Source organism: Coloeus monedula (assembly GCF_965178545.1).
Source record: "Coloeus monedula genome assembly, chromosome: 5".
NCBI lineage: Eukaryota > Metazoa > Chordata > Aves > Passeriformes > Corvidae > Coloeus > Coloeus monedula.
The window spans coordinates 41863663-41890190 of NC_138785.1; the positions used below are offsets into that span (position 1 = coordinate 41863663).

General features: G+C 38.7%; 1 protein-coding gene across 8 annotated transcripts in view; it reads left to right on the forward strand.

Annotated features, from left to right (window-relative positions):
* TENM3 (teneurin transmembrane protein 3) overlaps positions 1-26528 on the forward strand; it is a 413821-nt gene that overhangs the window by 362606 nt on the left and 24687 nt on the right. For 6 of the 8 annotated variants that reach the window (XM_082282288.1, XM_082282291.1, XM_082282293.1 and 3 more), the window contains 7 exons: positions 4187-4454; positions 4999-5142; positions 8783-9032; positions 9460-9480; positions 14691-14923; positions 15485-15639; positions 16487-17361. In XM_082282288.1, coding sequence (XP_082138414.1) covers positions 4187-4454; positions 4999-5142; positions 8783-9032; positions 9460-9480; positions 14691-14923; positions 15485-15639; positions 16487-17361 — 1946 coding nt within the window. The remainder of the gene's footprint in view (positions 1-4186; positions 4455-4998; positions 5143-8782; positions 9033-9459; positions 9481-14690; positions 14924-15484; positions 15640-16486; positions 17362-26528) is intronic. The other 2 variants (XM_082282290.1, XM_082282292.1) reach the window with 1 other exon arrangement.

A 26528-nucleotide genomic window follows, 5' to 3' on the forward strand; every position in this document is an offset into this window, starting at 1 on the left:
AGACAATAAACTGCATGTGGATGAGGGAGATCAGGTTAAGCTGTAGCTGCTTTTATGTATTAGGTAATATTGTTGCTCTCTTTTTCCTAATTATTTCCTAAAATGTCTGTTTGCCATGTGGCCTGGCAGAAACCCACATAAGTCACAGTGAGCACTTCTGAAACTTGAGTATTTGAGGGTTTCCCTCTTCTAAACTTCTATTAGCCACTCTTACATGTGCTTGCAGGATGCCTTCTGCAGATTCTGAGCAGCTTGTTTCCATCACCTCAAGTGTATGAGAGAATGAAAACTGGATGTTTTCCTTCAAATTATATATTCAAGGTTCCTCTCCTCAGACTCACTCTCACTACTGGCAGTAGTGTGGCAGAAGTTGGCAAAATTTATTTACCCAGAGGAATTCAGGACAAAATATGAGCCTCAATGACTTAATAATTATTGGTAATTTCAGGGTGGATAGATTTTCAGCAAAGAAATTAACCTATTTTAACATTTAAACTAACAATATAATAGGATATCTAGATATCCCAGTATTCAATGCATGCTGCATCCTAGTTTCACCGCGCTAAAATCTTCAGAATTTCACATTCATACTGAGAAAAAAATGGAGATTATTTTTAGAACCAAATATCTCCATTTATGCATCCTTCTTTTCCAGCACAATTTTATGGTTTTCTTCTCTTGTGCATTCTGTTTGAGACATTGTACATACCTTTATCTTTATTCTGTTACAGACACGTTATTGTATTTCTACATGTGTCTGGCTTTCTCCTACCCCTCTTCTCTGTGGCACCTCAACCATGTTTTAAGTCTAGAAAAACCAAGTATTTTTCCCTTTTTAATTCTCCTTGATTTAAATACTAATTTACAAGCCTCAAAAGAGCCTCAATTGTAGAGGAAAGCTTTTTTTTTTTTTTAGTTTTTTTTTTAGGTTTTTTTTTTAGCTTGGGTTGGTGGTTTGGTTTTTTGGTTTTTTTTTGGAAAGAAAAACATTTTTTCTCTCTTGAAATGAGCAATCTCAGCTTCTACTTAAAGTATAATTTTGGTTTTCCTTAATCTCAGCCTTTATGTAATAGCAGCAGTTGCCAGTATCTAAAAATGCCATCTTTACCCCTCTCAAACCTAGATCCTGTTACATTTTAATGCATCAGCTCAGCTGTTACTTCTCAGCAAACACCCTTTTTCTGACACTAGGACTAAAGTTTGCACTCATTTGTGAAATTTGTCCTCAAATCCTCTACTGAATTTGCTCAATTTGCCAAAAAAAAAAAAAATCACAGCAATGCAGCAGGCATTTCTCCCCCTAACTGAATTACTTTTTCAGTGTTCTGAATACCATCAGAGCATGTCAGTTGAATGATACCATATTTTGGAGCAGGAAAGCATCCTAGAGCCTGGACAGCTTTAGTTCTGCTGACCATGAGAGATGAGGTGCCTTGCACAATTTATGTGACTCAGACACCAGCTTGAACTTTCAGGACAACAAGGTCTGTGAAGACTGAGGTGACCCTTATCTCAGTCCCCTAGGTTAAATACTTCATAGCTGTCCTTAAGAGAAGCTTGATCATCCATAAGTAAAATATCAGCCATTAGAATTTGGTGGTTGAGCTCAGTCCCCTTAGGGTATCAGCCTTTCTGAAGGTAGTTTGATACTCAGTCTGGAAAAGGTAAAGTGCAGACAGTTTGGTTGTGTTGGTGATTCCTGATGTGACTTTTATACCCAGTGACTTTCCCAATTGCTTTACAATTGATGTGTTGTCATGGCTCCCATAGGAGCTCTCTGCTGTGCGTGATGATTTACCTTTTTGGATGAACATTAAACTGTTTAATTCTCTTTGTAATGCTTGATTCTGGGAGAGAGATTGAGTTGCATAACCTTACCTATACATTTCTGAATTTCTCAAGAAAATAAATTACTACAGAGCATATTTTATGGAAAAAAAGGAAGTTTTAAGTCAGATTTCCAGGAGGCATTTGAGGCTTCTGCAGAAACTAATAATAGGGGTTTAACTTTTGTTTTAAACCTTGCTGAGAACTGCATGAGTGTCCTAGTTTCTAATTTGATAGTAATCCAAATACACAGTGGAATTTCTTGAAAATTGAAACTTCAAGGTGTCCTCTTTATTGCCTGTTATCTTAGCCAAGAGTCCTGGAAGACCACCTATGTGTTTAACACTGCTCTTCCACAGTTGCAGTTGTAAAAGAAGCAATGGTCATAACAGGAGACCACTGAAGTCCATTAAATTGTGTCCTATTACAAGCACATTACTTCTTTTTCTCCTCTTGCTTACAGAGACCTCCATCTGTTAGACTAGTTTTAATGTGCAGTATATGAGAATCCTGCTGATGTCTTGAGAAGGAATTTGTCTTTTGTTCCTGGGTGGTTTGTGCTTTTCCTTCAAAGTCTCAGAAAAGGAATGTGTTCACAACCACTTACCTCTCTAGAGAGAGGTGGTTTTGTTCATGTAGAAAAGATTTGCCTGTTCTCTGGATTAGATACTGTCTGTATATTGAGCTGAGGGAAAGCAGACTAGATTTACAAAGAGAAATGAGGCCACTCTCACCTCCTTCAAGGTGACTACTTGTCATTTCTTCTCGGTGATGCCAGGTTCTTGGTGAGGAACAAAGAAATATTCAAAGAATAAGAATTAAGAATTTAAAAATTGTAATTTCATTTGTCTTGTATCTTCCAATTCCTACTTTATTTCCTATAGTTCTGTTATAGTCTTACTGGAGAACAACAGTTTTATGTCTCCATCTATCAGATGTAAATAACTATAATGCCAGACAATGAGTCAAAATAGTATTTCTGATTTTTTGTTACTGTTATTGGGAAGGAGGCAGATATAATTAATACTGTATAAATCTTTCTTTAGAGCCAACAAAATGCTAATATAGAGGATGTAGCACTTGTTGCCCTCCTTGAGTATCAACCACATTATTTGACCCTATTCAACACAGTCAATTTTTTAGAAGCAGTGTCCAAGGATTTCTCTTGCATAGAGAGCTAGCAGCACTTCTTTAGTAGCCAGGTTTTGATCCCACTAAAGTCTTAAGCCTAATATTTGTGACAATGCTTTTCCTGAAGTGTGCTTTCCATTAATACTAAATAGTGTTTGGTCTTCAGACTTCGGGATCAGGAGACAGAAAAGTAAAATAAACCTTTCTAAGTTTACTTCGCAAGAGTGTTCCTGTAACACCGCTAAGGTTCTGGGCTTGTGCTTCAGCATCCTTTGCAACCTTTGCACTCTCCACCAAAGAAACACTGTCTTTACATATGTGTCTAGGTACATTTTTCTTCTTCTTTTGTTTGTTTCAATAAACCAGGATACTTGGTAGCTGTTCACTCAAAGTGCTGGCTGCAGTGTTTATGTTCTGACTGAGGCATAGAACAATATATGCTCTCTTTATCCACATTACACAGAAACATTTTGCATCCATCCATCACCCACAAAAGCTCCGCAGCTCAGAGGAAATGACAAGGTAGAGGAGGGGAGGAACCTTTTAAAAATAAAATTGACTCATTCCACCTCTCTGAAATGTGAAAGTGATAAGCTGATATCTGAGTAGTGAATATTGATCAGAAAATATGGAAAAACTTTCCCTGAGGCATCCTACTTATCTGTCTTCAAAATAAATGGAAGAATGCTCTAGTTTAGAGTATTTATAATCCACTGGTAATGCAAATAATAAAATACCTGAAAGTTCTTCCTGCTCCTACAGGAGCAATTAGGCATCCCAACCCAAATGTCAAGCTTTGCTCTCCTTAGAGGCTCTACTGCCTTTATCATACATGCCTTTATTAATTGGGACATGGGTGGCAGCATAATAAGGGGTAATTTTCACTTAGATGAAAGATGCTTTTTTGCCTTTTCAGGAAAAATCAGTTGGGAATGTTTTCTCATGCTTCCTTTCCGTCCCATAAAAATAAAGGAGATAATTTTGAAACGCTTGAGCAGAAAGTACCAACTAAGCAGCTTCAGTATAATGAAGAATTTAGACTTGACTTTTTAGAAAAAGTGTGAAATGTTGTTATTTATGGGGTTTTTTAACCATGAAGGCCAAATATAGATGATATTTCCTAATGGATTGTCATGTAATATGTCAGGCAGCCTTTTATGATAGCTGCACTGTTTTGTTTAATTTCCAAATCATTTAAATACTGTATTTTTCTCTTAACAATGCATAGGTACTTCATGAAGAAACAACAATACCAGGAACTGATTTGAAGTTATCATACTTGAGCTCCAGGGCTGCAGGATATAAGTCTGTACTGAAGATTACTATGACCCAATCTGTTATACCATTTAATTTAATGAAGGTTCATCTTATGGTGGCAGTGGTGGGAAGACTTTTCCAAAAATGGTTCCCTGCATCCCCAAATCTAGCATACACCTTCATATGGGATAAAACTGATGCATACAATCAGAGGGTCTACGGATTATCTGAAGCTGTTGGTATGTGTTACGGAGGATTTTTGCACTCTAGTGTTGTCTTGAACATACAGAAGCACATCTCAAATGCTTGTATCCATTGAGTTGAAAATGGTTTGCAGAATAAAATAATATCAGTGGATATTAAAACATACTAAAAAATACTAATCTAAGCTTTGAATTATGAGAAAAAATTTCTTCAAAAGGAAAAAGAAAGCACTTTTCATTCACATGAAAAGTGATGGTTTCGACTTCTATTCCTTCCCATGAAGTAGCTCTCAGCCTAATAATACATTTAGTCTGCACCTCTGTGTACTTTAAGTAAAGCACAATAGCAGTCTGACTTACATCACAAAATGGCTGTCTTAATTCACTTACTCTAATTAACTAAAAATATTTTAATAACCCAAGATTCTGGTCAGTATTTTCAACATGCCTAAGAAGCCATAGGAATTTTCATGTGTCCTAGGAGAGCAAAAGATTGTATGTATCTCAAGGAAATCACATTCTTTAAACTCTTCTTCAGAACAAGATCCTGCACTTAACAGGACATGTGCTGTTTTTTCAGTGTCTGTAGGTTACGAGTATGAGTCCTGCCTGGATCTAACTCTTTGGGAAAAGCGGACTGCCATTTTGCAGGGTTATGAACTGGATGCCTCCAACATGGGTGGTTGGACATTGGATAAGCATCATGTATTGGATGTTCAGAATGGTAAGGAGTTCATTTCCTTCTTGATAGTTCTACTGCTCCACTGGCCTGCACTTCAGGTCTTTCATTCAAACATTTTGACTGTTTGCTCTGTTATTTTTGAAAGAGGAAATTATAGAACATTTTGCATATAGTCAATGCGTTGAGCTTCCCTGGGTCTCCAGGAAAGTGGTCATATCACCAAGCCAGTCTGAGTTGGCAGGAAGTGTTAGGACAATGCTCTCTTGGGGTTGTCCTGTGCAGGGCCAAGAGTTGGACTCAATAACCCTGTGGGTGCCTTCCACCTCAGGATATTCTGTGTTTCTATGATTTACATCGAACGTCATGCTTCTTCATCCTATAAATTCATAGCATGAATAAATTCATCAGACAGTCTGTGTTGGATATGCTGTGGTGCATTGACTCTGACTGGACACCAAAGCCACCCACTCACTCCACAGCTGGACAGGGGAGAGAAAACAGACCAAAAGGCTCATGGGTTGAGATCAGGAAAGAGACAGCTCACTCAGCAGTCACTGTCATAGGCAAAACAGAATTGACTTAGGAAAATTAGTTTAATTTATTACCAGTCAAATCACAGTAGTGTGAAAACCAGATCTTAAAAGCAACTTCCCCCCACCCCTCCCTTCTTTCCAGGCTTTTTTATTGTCAAGTCTCCACCTTCTTCCTGCCAGTGGTGCAGGGACACAGGGAGTGGGGGCTGTGGTCAGTTCATCACACGCTGCCTCTGCCGCTCCTTCCTCCTCAGGGGAAGGACTCCTCACACTCTTCCCTGCTCCAGCATGGGCTCCCTCCCCACAGAACACAGTCTGTCTCCATGAACTTCTCCAATGTGAGTCCTTCCCGTGGGCTGCAGTTCTTCACAACTGCTCCAGTGTGGGTCTGCTCTGTGGAGTGCAGTATTTCAGAACAGATGGCTCCAGTGTGAATCCCCTGTGGGGTCACGAGTCCTGGCAGCAAACCTGCTTCAGCATGGATTCCTCTCTCCACGTGTCCAGAGGCTCTGCCAAGAGCCTGCTCCAAAGTGAGCTTCCCACAGGATCACAGCCTCCTCTGAGCATCCCCTTGCTCTGGTTTGGGTCCTCCAGGTGGATATGTGCTCCACCATGGACCCCCATGGGCTGCAGGGACACAGTTGCCTCACCATGGTCTTCTCCCATGGGCTGCAGGGGAATCTCACCTCTGGTACCTGCAGCACCTCTTCCCTCTCCTTCTGCAGACCTTGCTGTCTGCAGAGCTGTTGGTGGCTCATATTCTCACTCCTCTCTGGCTGCAATTTGCTGTTGCACAGTAACTTTGGCATCAAAGTATATTTGTCCAGCATGCTACTCAGCAACTGTTTGCAGAGTGCCATGCTAAGGAAACCTCAGCTCAACACTGAACAGGAAGGAATTTGGAAAAACTTGGCTGGAAGCATGTAGGAAAGATGAAATAAATAGTCACATGGGTTAAAGTAGCAGCCGGTAGCACTGGATTTTCATGCAACAGAGGAATCCTGAGTAATTATCGGGAAGATTGTCACTTCTGCAGTACCTGATGTCCCATGAAGGTCTCCCCTAGTACACAAGCTTATTATCTGTGACACGGTAGTCGACACCTAAAGCATTGATTCTGACTGGTAAGGAAACAAGGTAACCAAATCAAGGGAAAAGGTGTTATTGTACCTAGTTTAAAATTAAAAAAAAAAAAACAACCTGTGCAAATTATTGTAAAGTAATCCATCTAAAAATGTAAAGAGCTACAATTATAAATATATATGTAAGATTGATTCTGTTCGCTAGGTAAATTGTTGGTGGCTTTGAATTATGTTTAAGAGTACATTTGACAAGTAATGACTTTTCAAAGTGTCATGTGTCTAATTGAATAAACCAAGTGGAGAGTTGTAATGACAAGGTGGATGAGATGCATAAATCTATTCAGAAGAGAGTGCAGACAGTGTTTGTACAGAAATCCAAACTACTGCAGTAAATAGTCTAATGTACATCTTTTAGTCTGTGATAACAGGAGAAATGTGAAGGACCAATTTTTCAAGGTAATGACAGAATCAGGTGCAATAGTGCACTGTGCTGACTTCTAGAATTCCTCTGATGAAAATTGTAGAACTCAGCTATTTCTGGCAAAATTATAGTGCCATGATTGTCATAAATGATGTAATCATAGGAGAGGGGATTTCGTATACTGTTAATGCATTCTGGCTTTAACTATTCATGAAAAATACATTCTTCCTCTTTTGATTTAGATTACTTATTTAGATTACTTGCCATTAGGTTTCCATAAACCATTTTCATATTTTCCAATTTTATTCTGTGTATTGGTTTTACATTTATAATCTTCTGCAGTTTATAACATTAAAAGCAGTGAAGACACCTCAAACATTTAAAGAGGAAAGAAAAGTATTTTTTCTCATACCTTTCAGTACAAATCATGCACTTTGGGAGTGAGGAGGGAAAGAGAAATACATCTTAAATTTCTTCTAAACTTCTCAAAAGATTACTGTATCCCTCAGCTCCAAACTGCATGAAGCTCTGGGCATCCAATCAATAAAACCCAGATCTCTGCATAGGACAAAGAGACTTTTGGTTTACATGGATTATACCACGGAAAGACACATTGTGACTTATAAGTAGAACTGTAATAGCTGACCACGTGTAGAGGACACCTTAATGGATTCATCATGAGATTGAACAATGAGGGTCCTGGCAACACTTTAGCATACTTGGGTTTTTTTCCCCCCGCAAGACTGAAGATTTAACATAAAGCATCCATTTTTCCTCTCAGATTTCCTACATAGGCTATAAAGAAGAAAAATACTGCTGGCACATTGCTTTGTCTTCACAAAATTATTGTTTCTTTCATGCCTCAAAGCAGAATTAAGTTTTAGAGGCAGGTTGGCCTGGCACCACATTTTTTTTGTTGTTTTGACATTTTTAATAACTGCCTATAACTGCAGACATGGTATGGAGGCAGACTTTGTTGCCAGTGGAACACTTTTGTTGTGAGCTGAGTAAAGAATCTTTTATAATGTAAAACTGAGGCAATCTACAACTTTTTGAAGTGGCTCTTTAATTAATATTTACAATTTGCAACAGTAATCCACTTCAGATTACATTTGACATAATACTTATAATTATTTATACTAGGACTTTAGGAATACAATTTTCAAATATATTCTTTTACTTTTTTTATAAAGCACATTAGAATTTCAGTCCTTTCTGGGCTATTTCAGAACTGTAAAGATGTAGGAATACAGACCTTCCTTTCATCCACATGCTTTACATTTCCTTCAACATGACAATTTTTATTCTGGATTATAACTATAAAAATCATTAGCATTTAAAAATAACAACTGAAAATATTTTGGGGTTTTAAGAGCTACAATATTTAGTGTTTCTATTAAATTTTGTGGACAAGATAATCTAATGTTTGCATGTTTATGACCTAAATATAACTATAGATGTTTTAATAAAATTGTTATTTTTAATGAGAAAAATAAGGTGGTGAAACAATTAAAATTCATTAAACTTACACTAACCAGCTAAAAAAATATTTAGAATACTTTTGCATCATTTTATGTATGTACATTCAGAGTTCTTACAAACATTATTGGGTTTGTGGTTTATTTTTTTTGTGTATTATCTACCAGGAATCCTCTACAAGGGGAATGGTGAAAATCAATTTATATCCCAGCAACCCCCAGTTGTTAGCAGCATTATGGGCAACGGGAGACGACGCAGCATCTCCTGTCCAAGTTGTAATGGTCAAGCTGATGGTAATAAATTACTGGCTCCAGTTGCCTTAGCTTGTGGGATAGATGGCAGTCTGTACGTGGGGGATTTCAACTACGTTCGGCGGATATTCCCATCTGGAAATGTAACTAGTGTTCTGGAGCTAAGGTATGTTTTTTTCTCATGCTGGAATTTTGGAGTTATGAATTACTGTGGCAAATTAAAGTATTGAATAGATTTAGATTTCTTACATCGTGTAAGTTTGAGTTTGCGAATGCTTTTGGGAACAAAAAAAAAAGTTGTCAAAAGATTTTAAAACATTTGAAGAAGTATTTCAAACTAAAGAGAAAACATTTTACCTTCATAAAATATTTTAACTATGCTTATCTAAATGTGAGATTTTAATCTACCCAAAGTAATAATTCTGCACATTTTAAGAGTTAATGTTCTTGGTCAGCGTAAATGGACAAGGGACAATCATTCACCACTTCACTAATGATAGATGTAAATGTTGCCTTCTTCTCATCTTTTAACATCCTTTCTGAATGTTTGTCTAATAATGTTTTTCTGTTCTTTTTTACTTGCTCCCATCAAGAAATAAAGATTTTAGACATAGGTAAGCATTCCTTAAAGAAGATTTATATTTTTCTAACTGTTCTTCTTTCTTTTTTAACAAATGAATGCTTATAATGGAGAAGTCATTTCTGAGATGTATTACTAGAAAAGAGGAGTATTTTTCAAAAATAATGAGTTCATATGTTTTAGTTATGTCAGCTGTCAGGCTGTATCGTCCTTTCCGATGAGTTCCTCTTTTCTCATCACTCTCTGTCCACAGTCAGGCTTCTTGTTATGCTTGTGTGTGCCCTCCTTTGCTGTTCCCTCATCTCTGCTCACTCCTTGCTGGCAGCACTTTTGCTGATCCTATCAAAACTCACTCATTAATCACATACACCAAATACTATGAGAATGGCATATGAAAATATCAAGGGAGTTCATTTCACTAGCCTTTTGATGTTGAATATTTTCAGGCTCTCATTTAACAGATTTGTCCCTTTAAAGGTGAACTTCTTTTAATAATGGAATTTGAAATAACAATAACACAACTCCAGGAGGTAAGATTTTAAAATACACCAAGACTCACAAGATTGGTCATATAAACAAGAGTAATCAGAGGATTGTAGCACAACATTCATCCATCCTGGCATCGCTATAATAATGACAAGAACAGAAGAGAAGGTGGATGCTTAGAATTTCTTTGCCACAGCAGCTGGTGCTGATAAGGAGAAAAAAACAGCCATGCTAAAATCTCGTTGGAGACATGAAACCCTGCAAACCTTAGTGGAAGAACTGCTAAGTATACAGTTTAGCAGGTCCACTGGTCCCTTTCTCTCCTTTTTGCTGCCCATCATTTTCCTTCCTTGTTTTTAAACAAATCCCAGAGTCACATCTCTGTTGTCCTTGTTTTTTAAATTCACTTTTCTTTGGACATACTTTTGTGTGAGGAAGGGTTTTATGTTTTCAAAAGTATGTTTCAGATATGTTAGGCAAAAAATTCCATGAAGAAATAAGGTGCTTGCATCAGTGCTAATGATTAGAATTGGTTTTATGGGTTTCTTTCCAGGGATGACTCAGAGGCAGTCTCTTCTGTTTGGTGGGTTTAGGGTTTCACTATTGCAATTAGTTTGTATTCGCTCCACCACTCGTAAAAGAATTATATCCCTTGTGGTATCACAAACTTGTGATTGCAACCAGATAGGACATTGTCTTGGCAAATATATAGAATGTGGAATAATACTTAAAATGGGGATGTGGAATGTACAAATGGGATTGAAGAGTGGATGCATACTGAGGTCTGTTTTGCTGTGATTTAATAGCACCACCCTCTCCTGCCTCTGGCAGAACTGTGGTCACAGCCTCAACTGCAGCGTTTCAGAAACTGGATCCCTGTGTGTAAGAAAAGTTGGTGAGGGAGAATACTGAAGCTTTTCTGCTTTATTCATGCCTAAACATGCAGAAGCTCCAGGTAGCAAAATTGCAATCATACCACACAAATTAGTGTAACAGCATGGGCCCATACAGCAGCTGTGAAGTGGGGGTTCCTCCTGAGGCAGGAGGAGACATAGAGGACTGTGGAGAACTGGCTCTGCAGGAGCAGTTGAGGAGGCAGTAGGCAGGAGGTGTGGAGCCCACTGTGCAGCCCGACACGATTTATTACAAGTCTGAGTTTTCCCTCGCATCATACAACATTTTCCTGGTGTCCACTCTCAGCCTTGGAGGTTTGCTGATGAGAGACTTCCTAAGCCAAGAGTGGGATCTTTATGGTTAATATCCCCTGGCAGCTTTTTGTTCTATTAATTTAGCTGCCTTTTATTTAAGATGTGTAAACTTTTAGGATCCACCAAATCCTCTTGCCATGGGCTCTCCAGCTAAGGACACACTGTGAGACCAAATATCTTCTTTTGTCTGCGTAAATTCGTGCAGGGTCCTGTGAAATGCTGCAGAGGGAAGCACATCTGTCTGGCCTGTAAGAGGAGAAGGGAGCAAATGTCCAGTTTCACTGGCAAGCCTTTCAGACTGCTGAGGATATTTCTACTTAAACTGCAGTTTGGCAAACAGCCCTCAACAGACCACTTTGCATTACATAATTGCTATGTATTAGAAGAAAATGCACTAAAATATGCATTCCCCAAGTAAAGCTACTGAATGAGGCTAAATACTAGTTCAGATCTGTTACCTATTCAAGAATTCACCTTTCCTGGCCTATAAACACAGTGCTTCAGCACAGAGTGTGATGTGTCTCCTACCTCAAGAAGCCTGTACTCTAATTTGAGAGAGAATGCAGATTAAATTTCTCCTCTCATGTACCAGTGACCTCACATTTCTTCAATCTCAAAGCTGAAATGATGTCTTTATACACTGCTGCCTGTGGGTGATTAATGCTGATAGGCATTCATGGAAGAAGTCATTTTTAGAAGGACTTTGAAGACAGGGAGGTAATTTGTAGGCTGTGGCACTGTCCCAAGTCTGTAGAGAGCCAGAAAAAAAAGTTTAGCAAAACATAAAAACAGCTTTGAGGAGATATATGGTTTAGAGGGCACATAGTGAAGGCAAGAGAGACAGGGACTGAAACAGGAGGAGTATTTTCAAAAAAACCTGTACATGGAGAGCAGTGCAGGTGATCTGACAGCTGAAGAATTAAAAGATCGGCCTAAGCAAGATAAAAGCAAAGGGAAATAGATTGTTACAGCTCTGTGCACATGTGTACACGCTTTAAATTCAAAGGACTTATTATTATTTGGCATAGACAGAACAAGTTAATTTTTAGTCATTTGTCTTTACAGGAGCCAGTGTTGGTACGTAACTCCGTGTTTTGCAGGCTACTGACAGTGATTAGGCAATACTGAATGAGTCAATAAGTCACAGGCTGGGGATTTCATTTCTTTGCATTTGTTGTTTTGGTAGAAGCTTAATTCCATTTCAGGCTACAATGAAATAGCATAAACTCTGGAGCTTTCCAGCTGCTGGCTGCTTATCCCTGTACAATTTTTGAGATCTGCATAGTGCTCATGGATGTTTTCTGGCTAGAAAACAAATGTAGTTTTCACTTGACAGTTATTCAGTTCCTCAAATTGTGCCTTTCTCCCATAAATTATTGGGGGTTTCTATTGGCTAAAGCCGCCTCAGCTATTTAACCTTCACCTGAAAAGAAATGCTGAGGTTAAGCCTGTAGTATCAGCTCAGAAAGGAGCCATTAGATATCAAAATAAGGCAAGTTGGAGAGTTTCTATTGATTCAATAGCAAAATTCTATGCACTCCCAAACTTGGGGGGATTTTTTAATAAAAGGAGAAAATACATTTAAATTATCATGTGTATTTTTTTGGTTTGATAAGGATCCATAGCTTACCATGAGAATTCATCCCAATTTCTTTTTTGTGGGAATTAATTAGAACATACATTTTCATATTTATGAAGAAAAGAGCTTTAAAACTTTTTAGAAATAAATAATTGTGTTAGGCATAAATTACTTACTTTTTGATTTGATGACTTCTTATTCCAATGGCTGAAAAATATGATTGAGGCAGTGTTAGATGGGTTGAAGAGAGGTACTTTAATTTAGATTTCAGTAGTATAAGAAAGAACGTTATTTTAAATTACAATGAAATAAAATTTAATTGCACATTTCACATCTTGCAATGTGTTTATATTTGAAGTGTCTGCAAAGTTTCTTAAAGACCAAAGTAATCATGTAAATGGGTATAATTTAATTTGCAGTCTGTGGAGGTATAAATAATTCGTACACTACATAGTGATCATATTAAATGATCGCTGCATAAATTAAGGATTTGAAAATACCTTCCAACTACTTAGCACATTGGCAATAATAGATTTGTAACAGACAGAAATTTAAAGTAAGCCTACATTTGATTGTTTTCAGACATGCTGTACAACAGTGCAATAGCAGAGCTTTTTAAGAGGTGCTAATCACTGCGTATTTGATTTCACTAGTCTGTTTCACTTGGTTTCATTCGTTCTGGACCAACATGTTAAAAGTCTTAAAACCAAATAAAATCCTATTTATGCAACACATTTTTTTTCTGTGTTTTTGTAACTGGATAGCTATAAAAATCTGTTCCTGCTAAAAGACATAATTTGTTCACAAGTTGTTCCTGTTGGTCTCTTGTTGCATTTTCCAAGTGGCAGTACATAAAAATGTGTTACATTAGCACAGTTATGTATTTACAAAACGTGAAGTATAGCATTCTGTGAACAGATGTTTGGCTACCACCAGACTGGTAGATCTGTTTAAGCAGTGCTTTTGCAAACATCAGAAGTGACTGTTCTGACACTCTGCTTCAGTCCATGAGGGGAGCATCTGAAATTACCTCATGTATTTACATGACCTTATTTCAGCTCTTCATGCCATAAATTAGGTCAGGAATCCCAACTGCAGTGGGTTAAGTTTCTACATCATAATATATCAACACAAAAGGTAATCTCCAGGGCTGTTTTTTTTACCAGCAGGGAAGAAAAGACAGTAATTCTCAATTATGTGGCACCAGTGGAGAGGCAAAATGTATGTTTCTGGGAAAATGGTTAGCAATATATATTTTCACTGTAATAAAGACTGTGCTGGCATAGTTAGCGGTTTTGTGCCAATGTGTACAGTTATTTGAATTATGACTCTGACTTATGAAGAATGAAAAAGCTTTTCTTGGTCTCTGGTGGAAGAGATGACATTTCCTAATGTGTTAAATCATGCGTATCACACATTTGAAAGCAGTGGATTAAACAAATACTTATGAATTATGTCTTATCTCTTGCCTGTGAACTCATCATTCAAGCTCTGCCTTATCTGTTTATGAATTAACCCCAGCAGCCTTATATAAATTATAATAAAACAGATAGGATAATAGCAACAAAGTGTAAGTGAGGGCTGGGCTCCTGATGCAAAATTTGGGACTAGATCAAGGTTCCCAGAACTCTTGGAAGATTTTAAACTCCAGTATTTTGATTTGGCCTATCAGAGAGACATTTGCAGTCTCTAATGACACAGCATTCAACTGGCCTGAGAGCATCAAAGGCAAAATGGACCTTCTTTCCCCAAAGGATTAATCTAGATTAGGCTGGCTGTGACACAGATGAGAAATGTGGACCAAAACCATCTTGGGGCCATGACCTATCCTACCTATGCATGGAGCATCACCATTGACTTTAACTCTTTCTGCATTACTGCACACTGCATAGGAACTAAACCATTCTCTCCTTGATCCAATGTTAGGTGCAATTAACTAGAGCATATGCAATGTGTAATTCCATTTTACAGCAACAACCCAGCTCACAGATACTACCTCGCAACTGACCCCGTGACGGGAGATTTGTATGTTTCTGACACGAACACACGCAGGATTTATCGGCCCAAGTCGCTCACTGGTGCAAAAGACCTGACCAAAAATGCTGAGGTAATAGGAGGAACAGGGGAGCAGTGCCTGCCGTTCGATGAGGCAAGGTGTGGTGATGGAGGCAAGGCTGTGGAGGCAACTCTCATGAGCCCTAAAGGTAAAAAGAGTTCTCCCTCTGTAACTTTCAAAATAATACAAAAGTTCAGAGCTGGGGGCATGATCGTGTTTAATTACTGAATTCAATAGTTGGCTCAAAAATTGGGGATTTGAGTGATTTTTTCCAAGTAGAAAATCTATCGAGGAAGAGAACTACAGGGGACTGATTTTTTTGAAATCAATTAGGGTTGATTTTTTAGGAAGTATTTGGCTTGAGTGGTTATTGAGCGTTTTTAAACGCTCATTTAGATTATGTGTTTGGCAGGCAGCAGTGAAGATCTAAAATGAGCATTGCTTTTGGTTCCACTTATCCCATGTTTAAGGTTAACTTAAAAGCTAGTCCCTTCCCAACACACAAAAGCAAATGAACAGTAAATGCAATCAACAGTAGTAGATTTCATGATGAATACTGGTTTGTTATACAAGATACATTAACAAGCTGTATTACTACCTACTGCCTGCAATTTCCACTAGATACATGCTACCTATACCCTTAGTTATGGATAATATATTCACTGCTAGTACAGCAAAAAACCCTTAATTTTTATTTGCTTCACTGAAGGAATAGCAATAGACAAGAATGGGTTAATCTACTTTGTTGATGGGACCATGATCAGAAAAGTGGATCAGAATGGAATAATATCAACTTTGCTTGGCTCCAACGACCTCACCTCAGCACGACCTCTAACCTGTGATACCAGCATGCACATCAGCCAGGTACTTTTCAGTTGCTGCTAATTTGGAAAGCTGAGCTGGGGATAGAAATTGAAATGCAGCTTTCGTGCCCCTTAAAATAAAACTGGGTGGAGTGTGTGATGGACATTTAACAGCAGGTTTGGGGGAGAAAGCAACCTGTTCCAAGGGTGTGAATTGCACTGTATTCTCTTAGCTATAAATGCTGCTGTTTTCAATTCTTCTGCCCATAAAGTTCAGTTTGGTTTAGGACAGCAAAACTATCAGCAGGATACATTAAGCCTGGTAGTAAATACTGGGAGAATGGCATATCTGTTAGAACTATCTTGGCACGTTGATGTTTTCTGAATTGCTGACATCCTTAGCCTACTAGAGTGAATGAAAGGATTTACACAGAACCCTTGTATTTTTCTATTTGTCTTAAAAAGCTTGTGTAGGTAAGAAGGGACATGTCAGTAGTGGAGTGTTCAAAAAATGGAGTACTGTGTTTCATGATCTGGGAGGTAGTATGTTATTTTTGCTGCTACAAGAATAAAAGATTAATACTGTTGACAAGGATTTAGACATTGTCTCTGTAGTTATTTATGCATTTGTGATACAGAAAAGTATTGCATTTATTGGAGGGGAAACTCAGCCTGTATTACAGTTTCAATGCAACTGGTTTTCTTTTCAATAAAATGGATGCCAAATATTGCTCCCCCTTCCTCCCTGAAAAGCTTTAGTTTGCTGCTTGTATTAAAGCAAGTTCTTCAGTCATGATTGCTTACAGCAGATGGAACATATCCTTACAGCATTGTCCAAAACTGAAGGTTAATTAATACATTTAATCTTCACTGGTTAACTGTTTAACAAAACACTTCTCTTTGTTTAGGTTCGCCTGGAATGGCCTACAGACTTAGCTATCAACCCAATGGATAACTCCATTTATGTTTTGGATAACAATGTGGTTCTGCAGATCACTGAAAACCGTCAGGTTCGCATTGCTGCAGGGAGGCCGATGCACTGCCAGGTTCCAGGGGTGGAGTACACGGTGGGCAAACACGCTGTCCAGACCACGCTGGAGTCAGCCACTGCCATCGCCGTGTCCTACAGTGGGGTACTTTACATTACAGAAACTGATGAAAAGAAGATTAATAGGATAAGACAAGTCACAACTGATGGAGAGATCTCTTTAGTTGCTGGAATACCCTCAGAGTGTGATTGCAAAAATGATGTTAACTGTGACTGTTACCAAAATGGAGATGGCTATGCTAAAGATGCCAAACTTAATGCTCCTTCCTCCTTAGCTGTGTCTCCAGATGGCACCCTGTATATTGCTGATCTGGGAAACATTAGGATACGGGCTGTGTCAAAGAACAAACCCTTAATGAATTCAATGAACTTCTATGAAGTTGCTTCTCCAACTGACCAAGAGCTTTATATCTTTGATGTCAACGGTACTCACCAGTACACTGTGAGTTTAGTCACCGGAGACTACCTGTACAATTTTAGCTACAGTAATGACAATGATATTACTGCGGTAACGGACAGCAATGGGAATACTCTTCGGATCAGGCGGGATCCCAACCGGATGCCAGTAAGAGTGGTCTCTCCTGATAACCAAGTCATCTGGCTGACCATAGGCACTAATGGATGTTTGAAAAGCATGACTGCACAAGGGCAGGAGCTGGTCTTATTTACCTACCACGGCAACAGTGGACTTCTGGCAACTAAAAGCGATGAGACTGGATGGACCACTTTTTTTGAGTAAGTACATAAAATAAAGTCAGATGCCTTATAGTTTTATTGAGTTCTACAGGACCATTTGAAATATTTCTGGATGAAGTAACTGTAAAGTTGACCCTTGATAACAAAAAGCACAGAAAGATACTTTTAATTTCCCATGCTGTCTTCCTCTGTCTGACTTGTCTGACTTCTTCTGAACACTAGGTCTGAATAATTTTGAATTCATTATTTTGAACTTCAGTTTTATATATTGAAATAATAGTGAGACAACATTTCACTCTTGTCAAGAAATTTGTAACTCAGACAAGCGTGGTTTTGTAGATTTGCATCAAAAACTAGATTTTCATCCCACTTGCTCATTAGATTGACATTGTTCTGCTGCAAATACTGACAAGAAATCTGTCTTTGCTGCTCAATTTTTTCTTTTTTTTTCTTTTTTTCTTTTTTTAAGTAAAAGCATTTCTGCATGGTCTTTTACCCAAAAATAACATCTGGGTGGGTAGTAAAAGGTTGTGTTTCACTGAGTGGCAAGTATGCAGGAAGGATCTCCTGGACAGCACAGCAGGATTTCACACAGGTGGACCCAGGTGGAGGAAGCTGAGAAAAGAAATGTGGGCCATGGGGGGAAGTGTCGTTCCTGTAGGAATAAACTGAAAACACAGAAACCACCAGCACCATGTCATTTACAGGTGCAAGCACAACAGCAAGAAGTATTACTGAAACAGTAGGACTTGTAATTTTACTAACCTCAGAAAAAATCTTTTCAGTGAATTGCTTTAGCCTGTGTTACACTTATTAAGTCATCAATGCCTGTTCATAACAGACAGATCAGCAAAGCGATTTACAGAATCCTCAAGTATATTGACTAAAGGAAGATCATGACAATTTATAGATAAACTAGTAGAACGAGAGAATTGGCATACAGGTTTTATAGGCCACATCATCTCCAAATCATCTGAAATGCCAACTGATATGCTACGCAAAACATACCAAAAATGCAGCTTAAAACAGAAACCATTATTTCAAAAAAGATCAATGTAGAATGAACACAGGGTTTTTTTCAGTTGTCTCTGCCAGCCGGAAAAATATGTGTATTTTTAACTCACATTTTAACTTTCATCACATGAAAGACATGATGAGGTTGGGTAAACAGGTGTCTATGAAGGAGTGGAAGATACAGTGTTAGTATGATAAGTAAAACTGTTAAGAGGGCCTCTAGCTGAGCTATTCGAGTTTACAAAGGGCATCATGAAAATCCAGTAAGTCCCTCTTCTTTTCTTTCCCCCTCTTCTTTTCTCGTATCTTTATGATGAAATGCAGTAGCAACTGCTGCCAAGGTCAGGGCCTAAAAAAAAACTTTCCCTTTAACACACATGATAAAGAAAATAAAGTGCCAGTGTCAGGCAGTGGCAGCAAAGCCAAACATCTGTGTTCTGAGATAACTTCATATTTCTGTCAGTGTACATTTGGCTGAGGCAGTGTGCAGGAGGACTCTGAGCACCTGTATGTACTCTCCAGCCTTTACAGATGCCCATCAGAGACACAAGAGCAGCAGGTGCTGCTTCACTGCATATTGTGTCCTGAAGTGGAGACAGGGCTAGAAATGCTGATCCCTAACAAAGACAGCAGGTGGGATGGTACTGCTGCCAGTTTTAAGGTATTCTTACAATAATCTGTAAATTGGCAGGGCTTTGGTAGCGGGCACCTTCCCAAAGTATTAGCACACATCTGTAATATTTAATTGTGCTTTGGTGCATCCGCTGTGTATCTTTTTAGGTCCTGCCAAGAGGACACAGAAGCACAGCAAGGGTACACAGAGAAATGAAAAAGTGTTCAGTTGGGAGGGCAAATGTTCTCTTTCTCATGAGTTAGCCCTGTCCTGTATGCTGAGAGACCAGAGCACAGCTGCAGGTGGGCTGGGAATAGCCATCCCTTTCCACAGAGAGTAAATTCAGTGTTTAACTGTGACAAACAGAGCCACTTGTTTCCAATAGGCAAGTTGGGCAAGACAGTCAGTTTGGGGGACAGTGAAGGCCCGTACAGAAATTAAGGCATCTGCTGGGTACAGCAGGCACTCTAAACCATGCTGGCATCCATACTGGCTAATTGAGGACCTGGAGTTTTAATCAGGGCAGTCATTTCCCACCATGTTGTCTGTAGTTTTTGTGTAGCCTACTGTGGTGTACCACAGTAGCTGGTGGCTCCTGAATGTATCTTAATGGCGTGTGCATGATCGCAAAGAAGTGGATATTATATTCACTGTTCAGTGGGTGATAGGTCTATATTTTTCATCATAGGGAGAATTTAGGGAACTGTGTGTCATGAAGTACATAGCTATTTCCTGAGACTGTAAATAGCCATCTTTCACACCTGATCTGCTCTCATGCAGACTTTCTGGTCTGAGTTAGGGTATGTCCAGCTGGCTTACAGAAAACCCAAAGGGCAGGCTATTCCCCTCAGTAAGTATTAGTATTATTTCCAAGCTGCTGTTTATGCACTTCTTAAACAATTACCTCCGACCAATGTCTCATTAGAATTCCCAAGCTGAAGTAATTATGGAAAAAAGCTAGGCAATTTCACTCTCCCCAAATTTGCAAGTGTATGAGGCTTTTGCAGAAGCAAAGATATTTATCTCCTCCCTGTAGCCATGGTGAAGCAGTAATCTGTTTAATTGCAACAAGGAAGATTCAGATTAGACTAAATTTAGAGGAACTTCACGGTGAAGATTTTGGAGCCCTGGAGCAGACAACAATGATAGTGACCCCTTGCCGTTCATAGACTGTCTTTAAAAACAGATCAGACATCTTTCAGGGCCAATGCAGGAAGAACAGATCCTGCCCTGGGGTAGAGGTTGGACTGTGTGACCTCTCAAGGTCCCTTACAGTAATGTTTTCTATGATGCTTTGTACAAGTTAATACCAAAAATAAAACATTGTACTGGTTATGTAAAGCTACATGGAATAAGGGGGGGAGGGGAGAAGGCACTGTGTTTTTCTTGCCAAAACAGCGCTCTTAAAAACATCCATCAGTCATCATAGCTGCTTGCTTCTTTTGAACATAAAATCCCTATGCACCAAATCTATATCTGTATATTTCCCTTTTGAAGAAAAAAATAGTTGTGAACACAACTCTTTTGCCATTTTTTATTCAAAGATCAAGTATTATTGTGACTTTTTGGTGCTGATGATTTGTAACATTAAATCTGATGATGCTGGGTTTTGAGAGGTTTCTGCTACTATTGCCAAATAGATGGAAACCATGAATTATCACAGAAGAGTTTGTGTGGGGGTGACATGATGTACAAGTGTGTATCTCTGTCAGCTTCTGCATATCCATGTTTGTAGGTGGTATGGGCTAAAACCTTTTCAGGTGAAGTGTTTTCCGTTGAAAAAAATGAAGCCTTGTTAAAATGGAAAGGTTTCCCTCAAACATCAAGTGAGGAATAAGAAATTATGAAAAGAAATCATTCTGACTTCCTTGTTCTATTTTAGCTATAGCAAAATATTTCAACTTCATTTCTGGATGCTTTTTTTTTTTAATATCACAGTTTATTTATGTATTTTATTATACTCTATTATTCAAATTCACAAAATATTTTGAGAAAAGGATAGAACTTATATTCTGTGGTAAATTTAGACTTTTTTCCCCACTCACAGTTAAAACTGTTCAACTGTTTGAATGTCCAATGGACTAGAAGTGCCTTTTTGCCAACTAGCTTTGAGTATCACCGGGTTGTTTCACCTTTTGGTTGTCACACATCTGTTTAAATGGCTGAAGATACATGGAGGAAAAATACTGTGGGTTTAGTAATAAAAAGTTCAGCCTTTGGAGCAACTCAGGAATAGCTTTTTTTAACTATTCTCCTGTGCCAATCTGGTTGTATAAGTGGAGCATGGATCCAAAGAACTTATATAATTTCAGCTGAGTTCTCAGTGGTTTGAGAGCAGGTTTATGAAAATGATTCAATCTTTCTTTCTTTCTTCCTTTTTCAGAACTTTTCAGTGCAAATGGGAAATATTTGCAAAAACACTGCATCCCAAAAATTGGCAATCACTGCTCTGGCACATACTAAACCATTTGGTCTTGTTTCTTTTCATGGCTTTTTTCCACAGTTTAAATCACACTAATATCAGATCCAAAAGAAATTTACTTTTTTATTTATTTTACCCTGGACACTAATTAATCTATAATTTATTTTATTTAGTCTCCTCTTTCCCTGAAGAAGGAAAGGACTAATACACAAGAAATATTTTTTTACATTCTTTTTGGTTTTTACAGTGAAATTGTATGTACTAGTTTGAATTACTTAGGATATCATATAATCTGTTTTCTTTGTTTACAGACTTCATGGATTTTTAGTATTTTTATGACAAAATGGATTTATAAATTTATATTTTTTCAAGGGTTATAGTGTGCTGATCAAAACTGACACCTTATATTTAAAGAATGTATACTTTTGTAAAGCACTGTTACTCAAATTCATAGTAACTGTTACCTGTTTACAGAAGTCCAAAAACTTACTGAATAAAAGTGGTATTAACAGAGCATTTACAAAAATGATTGAAAATGCATGCATACTAAAAAACCAATGGAGCCATATGAAGCTAAAAGTTGCCCAGATTAGGTTTTATAATGAAATTATAATATTAAACAAGGTATAAAAGTAATCAGCCTAATCAAATTCTCTTACAAAATTGCGAGATATCTGAGCTGGAAAATATTAAATATAACTGCATATTATGTATGCATAATATGAACATTTAAATCGATAAATCTTAAAAGTTAAACTAATTATCTGCATATTAGCATTTTGGAAGTGACACTTCCTAGCTAGCCTATATGACATTATTTCTGTGCAGCAGTTTCCATTCTGAGTTTACATACAGATAGCTATGCCAAGTGCACAAAAAGAGCATTTTCTCTGGACCTAAGTTTTTGAAGTATCAGAAGCAAAAACCTAAAAAGCCTTGCAGGTGTCCCTGTGTAATCGGCCAGCCCCCAGGCTGCAATCCCGGGTCTCCATGAAAGCCCTGGAATTCCAGCAGTTGCCAGCGAGGCAGCTGTGCCAGCCTGTGGCTGCTCTGTGCTCCTTAGGTAGCTTGAGGAACTGGCAGAGGCTGCGGTGCGAGGGACAATCCCTCCAGGACCAGCAGCCAGCAGCCTTGGCTGCCCGGGCAGAGCGAGCTGCTGGGGCAGAGCTGCAGTCCGTGTGCGCTGGGAGCACTCGGCACCGTGCCCATCCCTCACGGGCACGGAGTCCTGCCCGACAGCTGCTTTGGAACAAATCGTGCTCAGCCCGGTGTTGGGCATCTGGGCTCTGTCCCTCTGCTCTCACAGCCCAGGTGCTTCTGCAGGCTCCTCTGTAAAAAGACAGCTGTTCCTTCACCACACAAGCTCTCCTGGAAGGTTCAGGCTGCATGTGCTCTCCTTAGACATTAAGTAATCCCAGTGGCCACTGTTCCTTATCTCTTTTCAGCTTTCTCTCATTTTTCTTCCTCTTCTCTTAGAAGCAGTATCAGCAGCCAGAGGTCTGATCCAGACTAAGACGGCTCCTCCTCTCTGGAAATCCACTGCCTTTCTTCCATGACTCTATTTTGCTCTCCAGACCGCCTGTTATGTTTCCTTACTTTATTACCTTGTATCTTGCTACTTCCCACATCTCCCATTATTTCCCTAAGGTGTGTTTGAGTTCCCTGCTTTTTCCTTTCCCAGCGGTGAATTTCTTCACAATCCCCTCTCGTATCTCTTGACAGTCCATCCAATGTTTCCTCTGATACTTCATGCCCTGAACTCATCCGTCTTCTCCTTCCCCTCCTCTCTCCCACTCAAGTCCTTGTCTTCAAGGCAGTGCAACAGGAAGCACAGAGAGTGACATTAGCAGGCACAGCTCTTACAAGTTTACTTTGCTCCCACAGTTAAATTAACGAGTTTTCCAGCTATTCTGGAAAGGTGGTGAAATCATGCAGAATGTGAAATCCTTACAGTAATTTATGGACTCTGGAGAATTGCTAGCAAAAAATCTATTTTCACTGTGTGCTGCAGAGTTTGCATATTATGCTTTTATTTGCAATGCATTCAGTGCTGTGGTTTCCCTAAAACTCTGTGATACAGAGTCAGCTATTGCCTCTGGCTTGGACTTGTTTAGTTTCCCCAAGTACCAGGCACATCATCTGTAACTGTCAACAGCTGGCAACAGAGAATAGATTATGTTTTGCAGTTTTTCTTCTGCTTCATCTTAATACATTGCTTGTGGAGTCTGACTTGGAAATACTGAGATTTGGCTATGGAAAATTTTATGGAACTTATGCTGAAAAGCAAGTATTTAATTTGATCAGAGGAAAATTATAGCCTAATAGTAGTGTCAATTCACTTGCACTTTTACTGTATATTAAGAGGTTCAAAATCCAGTTTTCATAATATATATTTCTGTACCGTTTCCTGTAACATTTGTTGGGGGTTTTTTTCCTGTAACATTTGTGTTTCTATTTGTGCTGATTTTTCTATCCCATTTTATGTTTCATAGTATGAATATCTAAAAATGCCTAGTCTTCTTTTTTTTTGCAGTTTTTTTTCATTCTAATTTGATTCTAGTTTCTTACTAATACCGTAACTTTATACAAAATTGTAATCTGGATTTTTTTATCACTACTAAACAACATTATCTGAGTGTTCTTGGTATCATAGTGCTTTTTAGGTATTTTTATCCTTTTACTATCAACAACCTTTGGTGCCTTCTGCTTTTACTGCCACTGCTTCTTGCTGCATCGGTATAAAATGTAGTGGCTATAAAATAATTACCCATATTCATTCAAGCACTTTTGTTTAGCCAGTTGTCATATTCTTGCATTGACTTTTGTGGAATCATATGAGCCCTTGATTGCAAACTGTGATTTACAAGTGCAGTGTCTTTAACCTTCCCATGCTATATATACTCAAGCAACAAAAGACATATTCTCTTCATTCTTAATTGTTTCTGAACTATCTTTTTGGGAATATTTTTGAGATATCCAGTCCTTGCATAAGTGCTTCTGTATCCACTTTGCCTGGCACAACACAGCATGCTACACATACATTTCTCTCTTAAAGCGTATTTGCTTCTCCTCCTCTCAACATGACACAAATTGAAGATCTAGTAGCCATAACCCTCTCTCACATCTTCGTGTAGACCCATGGAAGCAAGGCTGGCCAAAAGGCAGTTAAAACTCTTCCTCTCTATTCAAACAACCTAAGTAGACCCTCTACCCAAAGAGGACTTGTAGGGAAAAATATCAAGCTGACATATTTAATTTGGGGTTTTTTTAACTTTGCACTGAGTACATCAACACTACACAAGTATGTAACCCTGTTTCATGCAACATGCAGTTTCTGAGAGGAACTTCGTGAAGGCTGTGCTTGGTGACAGGACTTACCATGTTTCTTCTTAAGATAAATCATTCAATACATTTTTTAAATGTCTATCTTCAACTTTAAAGAATAGAGGTTATGTCTCACACTTTTCTAAACTGGAACTGTAACTCAGCTTTACAGTAGATATCATACTACATGTTATCTTATTTAGTCTTGTAAGACTTGTGCTAACATTGGAGCACAAATTTGCTGTTTCAAACTCACCCTGCTTAATAAAAAAACAGCCATGTTAAAAATAATCCATTAATATATAACATTAGATACCAATGTGAAATTTTTTAGAGAACTGCAGTGTGTCCTGTAATTGCCCTGATAGCAGTAGTATGTCTCATCTAGTAGACATTTACCCATTTCTTCATTATTCAATGTTACTGTTTCTTCTCCTAAGTAATAAAAGCACACCTGAGAAGCCATTGAATAGGTAAGCTCATCCTCCTTCACACTCACTTCACAGGGAACCTGGTGTGGTGAGGGTGGAAAGACAACTCAGGATCCCATGTGAAAAGGCTATTCTCTGTTTTCAGTCATGCTGTATTCAAACATATTTTCAAGCCCCATCAAGAGATTTGGTCTTTCTTGATGTCCCCAGTGAGACCAGACTGATCAGCTCTCTAGGAAGCCTACAAGGCACATGCAGTTTAAAGTCTTACCTTTGGAGTCCCCTCCAAAGAAGAGCAAGTTACTTCTGAAGCCTGCAAGTGTGACTTGTGCTCCGAAGGAAAAAGGTTGTTACTCTAAATTAACCACAGAACCTGAATCTAGCAATTATTGCTTACTGCCTTAGTATTCTGCTGTCCTAAAAGAAAAAAAAATACATGCATATAATTTTGTTTTCCTGTTACTAAATTTGCTTTTCAAACATAATGTAATTTAGTAAGTTGATTTGTCCACTTTTTGTGACCCTGTAAAAACAGCTTCATGGAGTTTTTACCTTTCAAGATAAAAATAAAATTAAATTAAATTAAATCCCCACACTACCACCAAATAGGAATTAAGGGGGAAAAAGTAACATTACAGCTTATTCTGTGAGCAAAATCTCTGCCCAAACAGACCAGCCTTACGTCCTTTTTTCACTAAAGGCCTGTACACTCAGCTCTGACAGTGTAAGCAGACCTTACAGCAAGGAACAATCTGTCACACAAAGTATATATACACCAACATTTCTTTTATTTAAAAGGCCATACTCTGGTATTTATATCAACAAGACACACGGTTTATTTGTGCAATAATAGATGAGCTAAGAAGTTGGGGAAGGTGACACACAGACAAGGCAGCAGCCCTGAGGAGCCCTGAGGTTAAAGACGCTGTGCGCAGGAAGCTGCCCACTGGCACACCCTGGCAATCCAGAATCCCTCCTGTGTGCACCCCACAGGGCTCATGGGCAGTGAATTCCCATTACAGGGAAGTTGAAAAGTGAGGGATGAGTGTTGAGGTCTTGTAGATAACAGCCTAGCTACTGTAATTTTGTCTCATCTTCATAAGAACAAGCCCCCTTGAATTGCTCCTGAATTGGCTGCACTCAGTTCAGGAGAGTGTGAGCTGTTGAGGCACACCCCCAGCACTGCAAAGCTGCTCCATCCCCAAAAATGCCTCTCATGTAAGCCACACTGCCTCCGTCCCGCTGCTCCCAGTGCACCCCTTCCCCAGGCACAGACACTGGAGTTGTTCTTCCTGCTCTTCAGAAAGCACTGTCATCATTAACACTGTTCATTTGTGCAAGTTCATGTGCACGTAGGGAGCATGTCAGATATGTGAGGTGTGGGAGAGTCCTTGGTTTTGTG